The sequence below is a fragment of the Lucilia cuprina genome, chromosome 4 (assembly GCF_022045245.1).
Source record: "Lucilia cuprina isolate Lc7/37 chromosome 4, ASM2204524v1, whole genome shotgun sequence".
Lineage (NCBI taxonomy): Eukaryota > Metazoa > Arthropoda > Insecta > Diptera > Calliphoridae > Lucilia > Lucilia cuprina.
The window spans coordinates 30,334,228-30,350,948 of NC_060952.1; the positions used below are offsets into that span (position 1 = coordinate 30,334,228).

The window sequence follows — 16,721 nt, forward strand, 5'->3', positions numbered from 1 at the left end:
ATATCCTTACTTTTTTTTCATGATGGGTAAAATGTTATCTCTTTACGGAAATTTTTACAAAACAAAGGTACTAAACTAATTTAATGTTTTTCAAGTAATGCTATCTTTTAATTAGATCCAATAATTAGAAAGCCTTAATATTATTTTCAACAAGTTTTTCTTTGGGGCTAATAAAATAACAATGAGTATATATATGCAACAAAGAAAGAAGTAATATTACAAAGCAATTAACATAATACACACAAAACTATATATATATATAAAACATAAACCCCAGTCTTGAAAAAAATAGTTTAGTTTAACAAAATGTCAGGAAATAACGGACGCATTATATTAATAGCTTTACTTTGTACATTTAAAACAACAATTTTAGCGGAAAGTAGCAACACTATTGTGGATTTAATTAATGATATAAACGAAAATTCAAAAATAAATCTTAATGTTTTAATAAATCTAAAGGAAAATGGAAAAAGTAGCCAAACAATTACTGAAATTGCTAAACTTATACATGTACCAAGGATAATTATCAATAGTGTTAAATATAAAAACGATTTGCTGCAAGATATTAAACCTTTATATGAAAACTATAATAGTGAATGTTTAGCTATAGTTTGGCTAAGTGAAAGTCATGAAAATAACACTTTTGAGTTATTGGATCGTTTATTGTGGAAAAGAAATTTTAAGGATATATTAATGATATATGAAGAGAAAACACAATTATTAAATTTGCAGCTAAAACGTATATTTCAAAAATGCTGGATCAATGGTTTTATATCGGTACTATTGTGGACGCAACAACAACTTTACACCTATCATCCTTATCATAATGTAAAAGTGCTAAAACTCAATAGTGTCGTAGAATTCTGGGATAAATCGCACTTGAAAAATTTACAACATTATTCATGCCGTATACCGTTTTTCAACTTTCCCAATCAGTGCTTTTCTTATACAAATCGTCAAGGTGAATTGGTTCGTACCGGTTACTTATACAAATGGATACAATTGTATCTGCAACACTATAATGCTTCCATACAACATTACAACATAGATTTGTGGTCTAGAAATATAAGTCAGAAGGATATAAAAAAACTTCCAAAAACGGGCTTCTGTTTCTTACCAATTCATTTTGCAATGTCTATTCAAATATATGATAGAAGCAATGTTTTGCATTTGAGTAAAATAACTTTAATGGTACCCAATGCTAAAGAGGTATCTCCTAGTTTATATCTTGTATTGCCTTTAAAACGTTGTATAGGCTTGATAATTATTGCAAGTGCAATTATGATATTCGTTCTAATATATTTTATGGAATGTACGACAAATAAAGTAAAAGATATAAGCAAATCAGCTCTCTTAGCTTTTAGTATAATCTTGTTAATTTTTACCGGATTTGGAAAACAAAAATCGTTAAAACATTTCCTTTTTCACTTACTGTTTCTATTTACGGGTATATTTCTCACCAACTATTATAGTTCTACTTTATTTAGTCTGTTAACCTCTAAGGTATATGAGCCAGAACTAAGAACTTTTCAAGATATTGGTCGTACACGTTTGACTGTATTGGAACATACGGCGGATGTAGATTTAATCCGTGAAATAAATATACCACAATCAATAAAGCAACGTATACGCACGGGTAATAATGCTGAATTATATAGTAAACGTAAAAAACTCAATATGACCTACATGTATAAAGTTCATGATGAATTTGGGGATTATTTACTATTTCAGCAACAATATCTAAAACGTCCAATTGCCCGTAAACTAGATGAGGCATTATATTTTCGTCCTCTTCATGTGACCGTACCACATCGTTCTCCTTTAATTGATCATTTTAACACATATTTATTGCGTATATTTGAAAGTGGTTTGGTGCAAAAGTTTCGTATGGATGCTAAATGGGATGGTGTATTAAGCGGTAATATAGAAATTCTATTCGATCCAGTTTTGGATAAACCCTTAAGTTTAATGTATTTATATTATGGTTTTGTAATTTGGATTTGTGGTTTGATGTGTGCTCTAGTTATATTTGTTATTGAATTACAGATATTTTACTTTAAATATCGTAGACCAAGTCCAAAGTGGATTAATGAAATAAAAGAATTTAAGTTAAAAATATAATTAAAAAAATGTCTATACATATTTCAAGTTTACAGAAGTTTAAATATTTTATGCACTTTTTTTCATTATTTACAAAATTTAAAAATTAATTTGAAAATCTATTAATACAACAAAACTTTGTAATTTTATTTAAATTATTTGTGTCTAATAAAATTATTTTTTTATATGTAATTATTAATTTATTTAATGCTACATAATAATAAATATAACAAGTAGGAAAGTATAGTCGGGCATGGCCGACTATATAATACCCTACTACTCATGGTGTAAAATTTTTAAATTTTTTATTTTTCATAAAGAAACTTTTATGTTGAATTTTACCTTAATTCCAAAGTATTTAAACAATTTATTGATAAAAAAAACAAAATTTTCTAAATGAGGCTTTATATAGGTCAAATATGGGCCGATCCTTGGTAAATTTGGGAAAAGGATATATTTTTTAAATAACAGTTAGTTTTGTTGTGTTTCATTGCAGTACAAATGGTTAAAAGTCAATTTTAGACGTTTTTTTTTTGAAGGGGGGTTTGTATGGGAGCTAGAGTTAAATAAGGGCCGATCATTACGAAAATCTGCAGTGTTATTTATACAGTATTATCTATACTTGTGCCAATTTTTAGAGAGATAATAGAAATTAATGGTTTAAAAAGTCAAAATCGAGATGTACGGTTATATGGGGGCTAGGTGAAATAATCGACCGATTTCCACCATTTTTAATAGGCTTCGTCCCTGTGCCAAAAAACATGCTTGATCCAAATTTCATCAAATTATCTTGAAAATAGCGGGCTGTACCTTGCGCACAAGGTTTACATGGACCGACAGACGGACATGTCTTATTCGACTCAAAAAATGTTTCTGAAGGTGGGTATTGGACCAATATTTTTGTGTGTTATAAACATCAGCACAAACGTATAATACCCTCCCCACTATAGTGGTGTAGTGTATAATAAGTACAAAAAGTTCTACTTGATTAACAAAAAGTACCAAACATTTCCATCTTAATTTTAATTTGTTTCGAAAAAATTTAGCTTTCATAAACAACCAAACAATTGACCCGAATTTAATCCTATAGTGGTCTAAGTACCCGAATTCCAATGTAAGTAAATGAACTATTTTATAAAAATTGGCTCAATGAGTTTGAATGATATAAATTTTCCGTTTTTTCCCCTTTCTGGTACTTTTTTACCCAAAGAAATATCAAATATTTTGTTTAAATATTTATTACAGAGTTAGTCCGTACTATAGTTATATCTCATAAGAATGCGTCAATAAATCGAAAAAAAATTTGTTAGTGTGCTAAAAAATTACCAAAAATGCAGTTTTCTCGCTTTTACACCCAAAAAAAGTACGAAACAGTGTCTCATATTTTTGAAAGATTTGTCCAAAATATTTACAAAAAATTTATTATGATATTAGTTAAGAAGTTATAAAGCCCCCAAAAAGGTATCAAAATCACCTTTGTTATACATTTTCACCCCTTAAAAGTACGAATTTCGAAAAAGTACCAGACACTCATCTGCTCGTTTTAAAAGAAGAAGTAAATGCGATTAAAATTTTTCTTCTATCACTAATATCGTGTAAGATAATCAAAAAATCCTGTCTTACCCGTTTTCCCCCCTTTTGCCACACACCTCATACATATCAGTTTGTTCTTTTAAGTGACAATGAAGTGAGTTCAAATAATTCTCATTTGGTTTATAACGTTATATGTATAAGTATTTTACTTTGTATAGAATAATGTAGTTATGTTGTTTTGAATTCTTACAATAACCATAATATATTTAGACTGCAATCATAATTTTAATCATAAGATGTTGCTCTTAGGACATGGTTACCACAACTATGTTTTTTCTCTGCGTGTAGTGGGTTTGGATTTAAAGAAAATATTTCAAGTTTTATTTACTTCGATATTAAATTGAAATGTAGGCCAAAAAGTTTTAATTACTTTTCAATAAAACAAACATTTCTAGATATTAACTCTAGATATAAATTTTTATTTATGTTAATTGTTTTACGCTTCAATAATAATATTTTTGAAAACAAAAGAAAATATTTTAAAAGTTTATTTTTCACTTAAGTGAAGTTGTAGTTACACGCCACCACATTTTTTTGTTTTTCTCCGTCTAAGTTAGTAGTGAACTTGTCTATTTTGTAAATTTCTCATACAAAAAAAAAATTACCCACATTCTCTTAACATTTTGCCATTACATCCAATTGAACTTTGTTGCCTGATGTGAATGAGTTGTAAATTCTTTTTTGTTATTTTTATGGCATCAATATTACTCATACGCGCACGCACAGCAACAATAGAGAAAGAAATATGATTGTGTGTATATGTATGGCAGCAGCTACATAATCATTTAAAATGCTGATGATGACGATAATGACGTAGTTGATGTTGATTTGAAAATGTATTTTTGCAGGCTTAGGGGATACCAATTATATATTCAGTTACAATTACATGTAATTAAAATTTCTTGTTCTTCAATTACATATTACAAGTTATAGTAATTGCTCCAATAAGGAAATTCTTATTGTAATCATTACCTCGCATACCTAATTTTAACCAAATATAAGCACTTAAAAACACGATAAGCAATTGGAAGTGCCTATCTCCTGGAATACTTTCTTTTGAATTCCTGTCATGGAAACCCTTTACATTCCAGAGACCACACAAGCAAATTACAACTAACTAAGATGAGTAAACGGAGTTTTATAAACGACTTTTTAAGAAACAATGGGGAATTTAAAGAAAATTTTTAGAAAATGTTCTTCTTTCTTAAAAGTTAATAGATAGATAGATAGATAGATAGATAGATAGATAGATAGATAGATAGATAGATAGATAGATAGATAGATAGATAGATAGATAGATAGATAGATAGATAGATAGATAGATAGATAGATAGATAGATAGATAGATAGATAGATAGATAGATAGATAGATAGATAGATAGATAGATAGAAGGATAGATAGATTAATAGATTAATAGAAATCGTGTTAGGTTGCAGGATATGTTTTCAGAATCAAACATTAGCAACTATCAATTAGAGAAATAATCATATTAATTTAATTTCGCACCTATTCCAATTTCGATCCACTGTGCAACTGTGCCTCCATAACCATATACAACTTAATGACTGTATAAACGTATGTGTCAATTGTTCATTTTCGTATAGATACATAAGATACATATGTAAATGTACATTCTGTACATACTTATTACGTATTATGAACTGTAAATGACTAAATTACGTCTTTTATTATATACCAGAGTAATATGGTAAAAAAATATCAGCAATCTTTAGTAATTTTTATTCTTAATGTTTTGAATGACGGGAGCAAGTAGAATTTAAACGTTTTGATTTTTTCTTCTTTTTTTAACTTTATTTTATAATTTTTTTTCTTTTTAAAAGATTTTTAGTGCCATGATAATTGTGTTAATGGCATAAGAAAGAGTTGTTGTATACTCGTGTTTTAAGTACGTGTGCGTGTTTAACATGTCTTTAATAAAAATTTACAGATCTCGCAATTTGAAAATAATTAAATAGAATATAAACTCTGTACCGTTTTTTACCCTATATACGTATAATTAAATTTAATTGTTTAAAATATCGCGGGTGATTAATTAAGAATTTCTACGTTTTTTTTTTTTTGTCTATTTTTCAACGAGTTATTTTGCGTGATGAAGTTTGCATTTATATTGAAGCAGGTGAACGCGTGACTGTCATTGAACTGTGTCATAATGAAAATCTTTTCTTTTTACTTAAGTACCCAAAGTGATTTTATTCTTTTTTTTTGAACTTTTGTATTTGTTATTTAATAAATATTTATTTTATTTTCAACTTTACCAAAATATATTTTAACTAATTTGAAAAATAAAAGAAATATCTATGTATCTCTTTGTTGCCGATAAATTTTCCATTGCTTGTAATAAAACAAATTTTTAACAATCATAATTTGTTCATTAACTAAACATATGTATATCATGGTGATCATTTTGCTACAACAGCATAGATTTAATTGTAAAATAAACAGTTTATTATAATTGTTATTAATAGTAAATGTCAATAAACTATGACTTCGTTATCAATCATTCATTCAATAGTATTAAAAAGTATATTTACATATTATGTTCATATGTATAATAAACATATTCTTACACATATGTATTTTCTTTTTTTTTTTTTTTGAAATTTTTTGAATCCTGGAAATATCTGAATGGTCTTTAGTACCTACGGATCGTTTTAGCTAAATCGTTTTAGCATAATAAAAGGATTTAGAATACATATACATTTATAAATGTATTACCCTCTTCCCGATATTCTAACATGTCCGCTTTAAACCGGACATGTCCTGTTATACAATTACAAATTTTCCACAAACAAGGTCAAAAAGGTCAAATTCGGTTCACGTATTTGCATAGCCCCCATCAGAGATACAAGACGAAACGGCTCAAAACAGAGGCGGCTTGCCGCCGCCGATTTCTTTTGGCTCAAAAGCTAAGCCGTCTTAAACGTCGGAAAATGATTTCACCAATTTGAACGGAGCTGCCACTATTTCTCATTGCAAATTGAAAAGAGAGAGTTGCCACACAATATTGCGCTAATATTAAAATAGTGATAACTGCTATAAATGTCCATTTTCTGCAGAAGAAAACTTATATTGAGACAGGTTTCTATAAAACAGACTCAATTTCTGAAGAAAATGATTGCGCCGCCGCCGATCACTTTGCATCGGCTTGTACCTCTGGCCCCATACCAATGGCTTCCCGAAAAACAGCTTTAACATTCATAACTATTTTATAAATGCAAATATAGCGATGAAATTCGACAAATTTTAAATGAGCCAAATTCTCTAGATAAAATTTTTTTTAAAAAGGATTGGTCTATAACTGACCCTAATCCTCATATATAGACCCCTCCAAAAAAGAATTAATTTAGCTGAAAATTTTGCGCTGAAGCTCGATATAAGTAAGTTTCATACGAACAAAAATCTATTAACCGAATTTTATGAGATTCGGTTCAAATCCCATATAAGTTTCCAGTCAGAAAAAGAATTTGACGCTCACTACTGACTTGAAAATTTGAGTGTAGTGGACCAAGGATAATTTTTGGGTTAAAAAAGTGTAGATACGAATTTTATAATTACATCAGCAATTTTAAGAATGATTTTCTCATAATATGATTGCGATAACAAAAAATATAGCTACAGTGATCATACTATTGTGAAATTAATAATTTTTATTATTTTAATTAATTTTATTAACAAATTTTTAATAGTTATTAATACGTCAATAACAAGCCTATTTAGAGTGGCATTTATTGGTTAAATGTCTGAGATTTAATTAATTATCTGTCTTTATATTATACATGTAGAGACTCACAATGTATCATTCATTAAATTGATTGAATAATTTTAATGTTTCTGTATACATATTTATTTACATTTATAGATTTATCTGTAGTATATTATTCATTATTTTCTACCCCTAAAGAGATACTTTTACAATAAAATTAATAAAATAATAACATTATCAATATACATACAGATTTTATTAATCAGGGTTATTCCTGTTATAAGGTTAAGCATAAGAGATTATATTCGGTATACATTTTGCAAATTTTGTAATAAAATTAAGATTCTTTTTAACCCTTTCACGCACGAAACTAAACTGCTAGCTCTTAATGGATATGACTTCACCACACACTTTATTTTCACGTATATCCATCATTTTTGATGAAAAATTTAAAAAGTGTTTTTTTGAAGGATATCCCAGGATTTATACTTTTTGAATATAACTATTTACTATATCTGTGAACTCAAAATAAAGCTTTAAATCGAGAAAAATGTAAAAAAATATTTTGGGAAAAAAATATCTTGGTTATCCCGTTTTCGTTAAAAGTTTCAAGGTTAGAATTTTAAAAATTCTTGCGAGATTTTCTTGCATAGGGCTGATTTTGTTTTTCAGCCATTATACAATTATGTTTATGTTTGTAAGTTATAATGTACATTAGAGTGTCCCGAGAAAAAGCCTTTTTTAAGAGTTTCATGTAAGAATGCCACTCAATCGGTGGGTGTTAATATACTAAACACGAAAAAATAAAAAATATATATTTTTTTTATTTTTTTGGAAAGATCCTAAGTTTCCTACCACCGATTGAAAATCCAGACGTGAGGTGTAATTTTTGAAAAATTAATTTTTTTTTTTTAATTTTTTTCAAAATGGGTCTTAAAAATTTCGTAATTTTAAGCTAATGACGGCAAAAATAATTTCAAAATTTTTGTAGAATATTTTTGGTTCACAATATGATTTTTAGTGGGTTGAGGAATATAATTTTCCTTTTTTTATCGAAATTTCAAGAATTTCTGCTTCTTTGGAAGTTCTTTTTTTGCTCGGATAGTTTTAAATGTATTCCTTTTAAAAAGTGGTTAACGGGACACCCTAAAGTATATGTTTGTAATATTAAATAATATGATTTATTATAATTTATAACTTTCATAAACTATTTAATAAAGTAAGAAAATATTGACACATAGTTTTTTCACATAAACAATTAACTTAATTACATTTACAAAAGTATTTGTTGTGAAATAATGAAATATGATTAAAATTTATTTACTCACACATATCCTAGTTAATTAATCTATTTAACTCTATATTCGCAATACATTTATAATTAATTTTTAAGATATGTTGACAATTTTCATACAAAAATTATCCTAACTGGAAGAATAACTACAGATCAGGGTTGAGGGGTAATGATTACATTTTCAATTACAAATATAATTACAGTAATTGTAATTGAGGCTTTAGCAATTACAATTATTTTTAATTGAAGCTTTGTAAGTTACTATAATTTGTAATTAAAATTGAAGTTTTTCATAATTACAATTACTTGTAATTGTAATGGAAAATTTCATAATTACCATTACATGTAATTGTGAATTTTGTTCGTTATAATTATATGTAATTTGTTATTTGTTATACCTTAATTACAATTAAAAGCAATTGTATTTGGTAAACTTCAGTTACAATTACAAGTAATTGTAATTAGCCAAACTTTAATTATAATTACAAGTAATTTTAATTGGTTATTGGCCAATTATGCATTATACAAGTAATTGTGATTGGAAGATTTTCAATCACTTTGTGTAATTATTACCCCCATCTCTGCTGCAGATTAAACAATGACTAGAGATTGTAAAAAGAGATATTCTTATTACTAAAGAATTCCTTTAATCATCTGCTTAATTGATTTTTCAATAAATTTTCAACCTTGCAGAATAATTCAATAATATGTTTGAAAACAAACCTACCTTAATGCCTTTTAAATTAATACATTATTTTAAAAAATTCTTAATTACTTAAAAATTTCCAATAAAATATTTCAAAAATTTTAATTAATATTATTTTTAATGTAAATTTAATATGTTTATAATTTATAATCAAATAAATGTCAAACAAAAAAAAAACATTCTAATAAATACAAAATATCACAACTGACACCTACTTAGAAAAAAATCAAAACGAAAAAACATACAAAGACATGTCATTGTTATTTGCACAGTGGTATAAAATTTTATTTGTTTTAAAAAATAATTGTGAAGTTCTTAAAAGTTATACATTTTTTCGAACGCATATGTTTCACGGTTTTCTATCCGTGATGTTATATATTCCAAAGATATTTTCGAAAAACTGGGTAATCTTAGTTTTGTGCAACATATACTACATACTTCATAGTGCTAGAGTGCTCTTTAATTCAATATATTTGGTTTTGTAAATGGTCAGTATCGGTCCATGATTTCTTCTTAACCATGTACAAGCAACAAGTTAATTATAGACTAATCGTGATGAACTTTTTTTTACAAGAAAATAAGCTTTAACGCCACACACTAGCATATCATGAGTGGCGTTAAAATGAAAGAGAGAAATATATGTGCGACTTCCAACGATCAGTCCGAAATCCATGGATGGATAATTATATTAACAAGTAGAAACCAAGGTTTAGGTAAGAAGGGTGGCCACTCAAACAAGTCACGTAGGTCCCTCTGATTTCGATCCCGTTGTGTCCTATAGGTCATAGAAGTATTTTCCTATAAATGCAACTCACTACTTCCAGAGTTAAACCAACCGGTGTGATTCACAAGATTTAGCTTATTCTTTAGATTTATTCCGGATATATCCTCCATACAAAAGATAACAGCAGATCCAAAATAGAATTCCCTGTTCTCATTAAATGTCGAACAGTAACAAAGGAAATGAGATATACTCTCCTCCTCATTGTTAATAATCATTGTATTGGAGACCCATTCGTCTGACATGAATGCTAATAACAATAATTTACTCCCTGTGAAAGCTTAACAGTAAGTTGGACTTAGGGTCATCATATAGAGGACAAGTAGAAATTAAAAATCTCTAACATGTTTATATAGATCGGTTAAAAGTTGTCCTCACTTCCATATATAACTTCTCAGCAAAAACTAATTAATGTCTTTCAATTGTAATTACTTAGTTAACAACTTACTTTTCTATCGCCTGGATTACAAAGAAGTAGTCTAATAATGTGTTATATAAATACTTAGTCCTTTCGGCTATAATGCTGTAGATTTATGCGATTTACTATAACTACTTTTTCTAACTTCTTTTAAGCGTTTGTTGTAAGTACTTGCCTCCAATGACATCACCGTGTTAAAATAATAACATAAAATGATATTGTGTAAGTAAATTTGTAATGAAAGTTTTTGCTTTATTTAAGATATATTTTAACTTTCCATACCACTGTATATCATTATCATTATTACGATTGTTATAATAACAAAATTAAAAAGCTATACGAAGAGAATGAAAAAACAAATTTAAATAAACAAAAATATAACTGCTTAAATCGTTAATAGTACGATGACATTGAGTTATTTCCAACAAATTGCCATTTGAATCAATTTCTCAGATTATAATATTATCAAATGACAACATCGTCATCATCAACATCATTTCTACACATTTACAATCTTTTATCTATGAAAAAAGCTTTAAAGAACGAGGGGGATTTTTTTTATAACGAATTTAATACGCATGTCTCAGTCGTATAATTGTAATTTAACTACAACACACATACACACACACACTTTTTATTATTAAGTGGTTACAATTGTAGCAACATTCTTCATCTAACCTACCCTTCCCCCCCCCCCATACTCTCATAAGGGTAAAGTCATAAAACCTCATCATGATAATTGAAAAAGATTAAATAACTCTTAACTCACAAAACAAAGACAACAAAACTGACAAATATATCCAACAAGTTTATTACAGTTTTATAGCTTAAGCTACATGTTGCCCTACACAATGTTGTGTTGAACACATGTTGCTAAACATTTTGAAATGTTGACAAGTCTTTAAACTTTTTTTAAACTTTTTTTCGTGCTCTTTTAACATTTTTGTTTTTTTTGGAATTTTTGTATGTGCAGTTATAAATACTGAGAAATGATAGTATTTACGTTTCCTGTTTATATTATAGTCATTTCCGTTTGAATTTATTACATACGTTTTATTTTTCTACCTGAAAATATGCACAGTGGTTTTGTAAGTGAAGAAATTAGGAATTTACTGAAATATATATTTTCATCAATTATTTTTTGGATGTTATATAAGAATTATTTCATGGGTTAATTAAGTTAGTGATTTATAAAATGTTTATATTTATTGATTTATTATGTTATTGCTATCGGAGCATGTTGTCACATTTCCTGTTACAAATATTTCAATTCCGTATTTGTATCCACTTGATTGACAAGTTTATATGTACTTTGAAATATTAAAATTCCACAAAAATTACCGTTAAAGTAATATGATGCTAGTAAATGTCTAACTTAAAACAGGTTACATTTAAGTGTAAAATAAGATGATATAAAGATATGAATCATTAAAAAACATAACACTATTTGGTAAATTACTTAAAACTAAAATAATGTTGTTTTTTGTCTTTAGCACCTAAAATATTACATATTTAACATAAATAAATATTTTATGACTTAAATTTCATGCAACAATTTCAATTTTCATTTCTTTATTTTTTAATTACAATTAAATGATAATAATTAAGTTAAAATATCACTTGGTTTAATTACAAATGACAGTCAGTGTTTTAATTTTTTCTTCATACTAAATTCAGGCAGCCAGGCAGTCAGTCATAAAGCAGTTTTGCCGTTAAAAGTAAGTTTGCGACATGCAATGTGGCTGCAAAAGACATAAAAATTGAATTTAATGCAGAAAAAATGCATGTTGCACAGACAGACTGAGAGAGGGTTGAACGGACGGACAGACAGATGAGCAGACTGCAGCATAATCAAGCAAACTAAAGATGTTGTAAATTATGAAAATATAGGTGTTCAGGAAAGAAGTCAAAGACAGGAGATAAGATTTTTAGTCGTATGTACTTTTATACGTGTGCACTGAAAGAAAAAAATCGAAGAATTAAAATGATATAAGTTAAATTTTGTAATTTTCTACTTCGATTGGTATACATTGTTTTTAATTCAAGATTTTAGCTGTTGTATGAACAGTTCGACTATGTTATATATTTTTATATGTAATGGACCCAGCTTTGAGCCACTTTACCTCTGCAACTGGTTGTTTGTAAAGAGTGAGAAAGAAAAGGTAGAAGAATACCAAAAATGATACAATCCGTTGTCAAAAGTGAGCTTAGCACGTTAACATTTATAAATAGGGATGTGTATAAAATTGTAATAACTCTCAGCTAACATTTTGATAGCCGGCGTTGTTATTTTGACAACGCAACGTTCTATTTAACAATTTACCGTTTACAATTTGATAACTCATATTACACTTATTATCTGCGTTTGTGATTTGACAACGTCATGCATTGTTTATATCATTGTTATTGGTTTGACAACTATCTGTATACAACGGATGTTATCAAAAAATTGTAATTCATTTTGGTGTCAATTTGATACCCAGCGTTTATATTTGTAAAAAGTATGTTTTCTCTCTATCCATCTATCTATCTATCTATCTATCTATCTATCTATCTATCTATCTATCTATCTATCTATCTATCTATCTATCTATCTATCTTTCTATCTATCTATCTATCTATCTATCTATCTATCTATCTATCTATCTATCTATCTATCTATCTAATTTCTGACTTTCGTCAGATTATTTTTACAAATTCTAATACAATTTACAAATTCCGTTCTGGGATCAGTGTTTCAAAGTCTCCGACATAATCTCTGTGTCGGAACATCGGACACGTCTGTTGATTGTGTATAGCCTTCCAATGTCTCAAATACACATTGATGACATGTACTACAACCGCTCACGGCCAGTTCGCCTAAATTCATGAGCCATTCGGCCTCATATCTTATATATTTAATGTTTTTATGGGTTGGAATTTCTAGCAACGATCCTTGATTGATGTAATACTCAAGACCCAATAGTAGGTCTTAGAACCTATTTCGTGCAATTTGTTAGCGGCCAGCACCAATATGCCTATCCTCTATATGCTGTCTGCATTTTTATTTCCTGTCAAGTACTACTACACACTATGTCCGCCACCGGTATCTTTTTGCACCATAAATTGGGTCTATCAAAAAATCCCATAATCTTTTATAATTTTTTTAAAATTTAAAATTGCTAAAAATGAATATGCTTAATGATCTAGTCCACATCTCAGAATTTTCGTGTGTTTGTGTGACTTTTTTAATTTTTTATATGCAATACCCTAATGAAGTATGTTACACATTGAAGTTATTAAAAAGGAAGACATATGACAATTTACAGATCATTGTAAGAGACATTATTATGATGTGACAACAATTTATAATTATATATGATATATTAAGACTTTGATCTTTCGAATATGTATAATAATTATGAAGTGAAAATATTTAAAAAAGAAATTTTAAAATTATTATATTAGATTGATTTACTTTACTTGTTGCTAAACCTAAACAAGTGAGAATACAATAATTTTCAAAAAAAATATACTCCGCTTTATAGAAATCATAAAAAAGTTTTTTTCTAGAAGCAGGTTTACTATTTTTTTGCTTTTAAAATGTTTAAAGCAAAACAAAAATTAACTAATGTCTTTCGCTATTAACATACATCACATAACTGTTTTTGTGATTTATTACAAGAAACAAAAACTTAAATTTTCTGGTTATTCTCAATTAAATGCCACCTTTTAAATTTCACTTTATAAAATTGCAGCTAAATACATATTAAACGCAAATAACAAGTTCTCATCAAACGTTTACACACTTTAAAGAAACATGTTTAAAATATTTTAATAATTTTCATAATTTGTACACATCCTCTTTTAAATTGCTGCCATTTCACTTTTGGTGGGTTAATATTGATCTATTAGTGTATTAAGTGGGAATATTTATCAGTCTTGTTGGTTGTTGACATTTCTATTGCATTTAAATTTTCCATTTACAAATAAACATAATAAATACAACTGTGAAAAACTAATAACTAAATGAATAAACCAGCCGCATGGCAAATTGATCAAGGGGAAGGACGTTTGGACAGACAAATTATTGCTTTGCTCTTCACTTTATAGTTTTAAATGCAATTAATACATACGTATACATATATTTTGTGTATATGAATGTATGCATTTTTGTGTTTTTTTAATGACATTCGTTGCGCTTTATTTAAAAGCATTCAGCGGTGTCTTAGCACATCATCTTCTATGTCTTCGTTGTCGTCTTCATCATCATCGACTTTACCATCGTCATCTTCATCTCGTTTTCATCATCAACATTAGCATTAAACATGCAACTTGGGAGCAGCCTTGTCATCTGCATTTTTCAAATAAAATCGAGCAGTTGGTTAAAAGAATGATAAATTCGATAAATGGCTTACTATTTAAAGAAACCCCTTTAGAAATTACTAGATAGATATATAGATAGATAGATAGATAGATAGATAGATAGATAGATAGATAGATAGATAGATAGATAGATAGATAGATAGATGGATAGATAGATAGATAGATAGATAGATAGATAGATAGATAGATAGATAGATAGATAGATAGATAGATAGATAGATACCTTTAATGTACATACCAAAAATAGTAAATTTTTAATGAATCAATTCTTCTTCAGCTCTGTCCGTACCATCCACTTTAATGGAGTGGTATGTAAGAAATTGAATATAAAGAAAACTAAAATGATGTTGTTTTAAGCACGAATCTTTAAAGTTGTAAAAATGCAATTAAATCGACATGTTTGAATCGTCCTGGTTACAAAACATGTCATTTTTAAAAGTGCGTTTAGTCAAGAGTTTTTTTTTTCATAATATATATATTTTTTTTAAATTTAGTTCCGTTGCAGTTTTAATATTGTACCTTAAGTTTGCCACCACTAACCAACCACTCAGTCATCATATCCACTCATTTAGTCATAATTTTATTTTTAAATATTTTTTTTTTAGTTTTACTCTGTCTGTCTTATTTGTGCCTTACCCTGCCACCATCCTTTAATGCAGTTGTATTTAAACTGGTTGATATTGTGCAAGAGAAAGAAAAATATATCTTTATGCCACATTTGAAATAAAAGATTAAGAATTTTTGTATTTCAGGTTTGTTTTTTTTTTTTTTGTTTTCTGTGACTAGAACTCTATTAAATTGTTTTAGTTTTAATCTTTTTGGTCATAAAAATTCTGTTAAATAGATCATAAAATTTACATTGATAATAGAAACTAATACAAATTGTCGTCGTAAATTATTTATTATTTACGAGTTTTTCGTTTTTTTTTTTATTAGTAGCGCTAGTATTTTGTTGGCGTAATAAAGAGGCTAGTGTCAAGATATTTAACGATTTTATGAGTTGTTGTTCGTCCCCCTTTTATTCAAATAGACAAGTCTTTAGTATGTTTATAGACATGCAGTAGTAAAATGAAAATTTGTGATCAATCCTTTGGTAAATTTGGAAATATATGTTAGTATTACTTCTAAAGGAGGGAAATTCGACGAATAATCAGTTTTTGATACCTTTTTCCCCCTTTAAAACTGTTTACCTAACTAAAAATATAAATGTTAAAAATTCTCTGGCCGGTAACGCAGTTTCAGCTAGTAGTTACTATTTTTATCACTTTTGTCTTTTCTCATTCCTTTTTATCCCCCGGGGCATGTTATCTTGATGATATAACCCCATGTTGGTGTGATTGCAATCCGGGGGAAAGGTGGTGCTATCGTACCTCTAGTCTCCATATAATACTATGGACGGGTGATGCAAATGTCAAAACCTCAACCTCAGTTTAGACCTAGGATCGAACAATAACTCAAACATAAGTACGAGCGTATTGATAAGTGTGAAAAAGTATTACAATTTTTCTTTTTTATATATTATTTTCAAATAGAGAATTAGATTAATATAATACAAAAATAGCTATTTAAAGTCTAACCCCAATAGGTGAAAAGTTAAAATCATTTGAAAAAAACGCTGTATGTTCAAAATTTGACACCTTCCTAACTCCGACAGTTTTTGATCGATAAATTTTCAGCCCACTTTTAAAGTCTACCAGTTATTCTCGAAATGTTCACATGAATGTCAGAGTTCATCATGT

The 16,721-nt window shown here is 28.0% G+C and overlaps 1 protein-coding gene across 1 annotated transcript; it reads left to right on the forward strand.

Annotated features, from left to right (window-relative positions):
• Positions 1-306: 306 nt before the first annotated feature.
• Positions 307-14,916, forward strand: LOC111677057. Its single transcript, XM_046950501.1, has 2 exons — positions 307-1,970; positions 14,811-14,916. Exons 1-2 carry the CDS (start codon positions 307-309, stop codon positions 14,914-14,916), a joined length of 1,770 nt encoding a protein of 589 aa, XP_046806457.1.
• Positions 14,917-16,721: the final 1,805 nt, after the last annotated feature.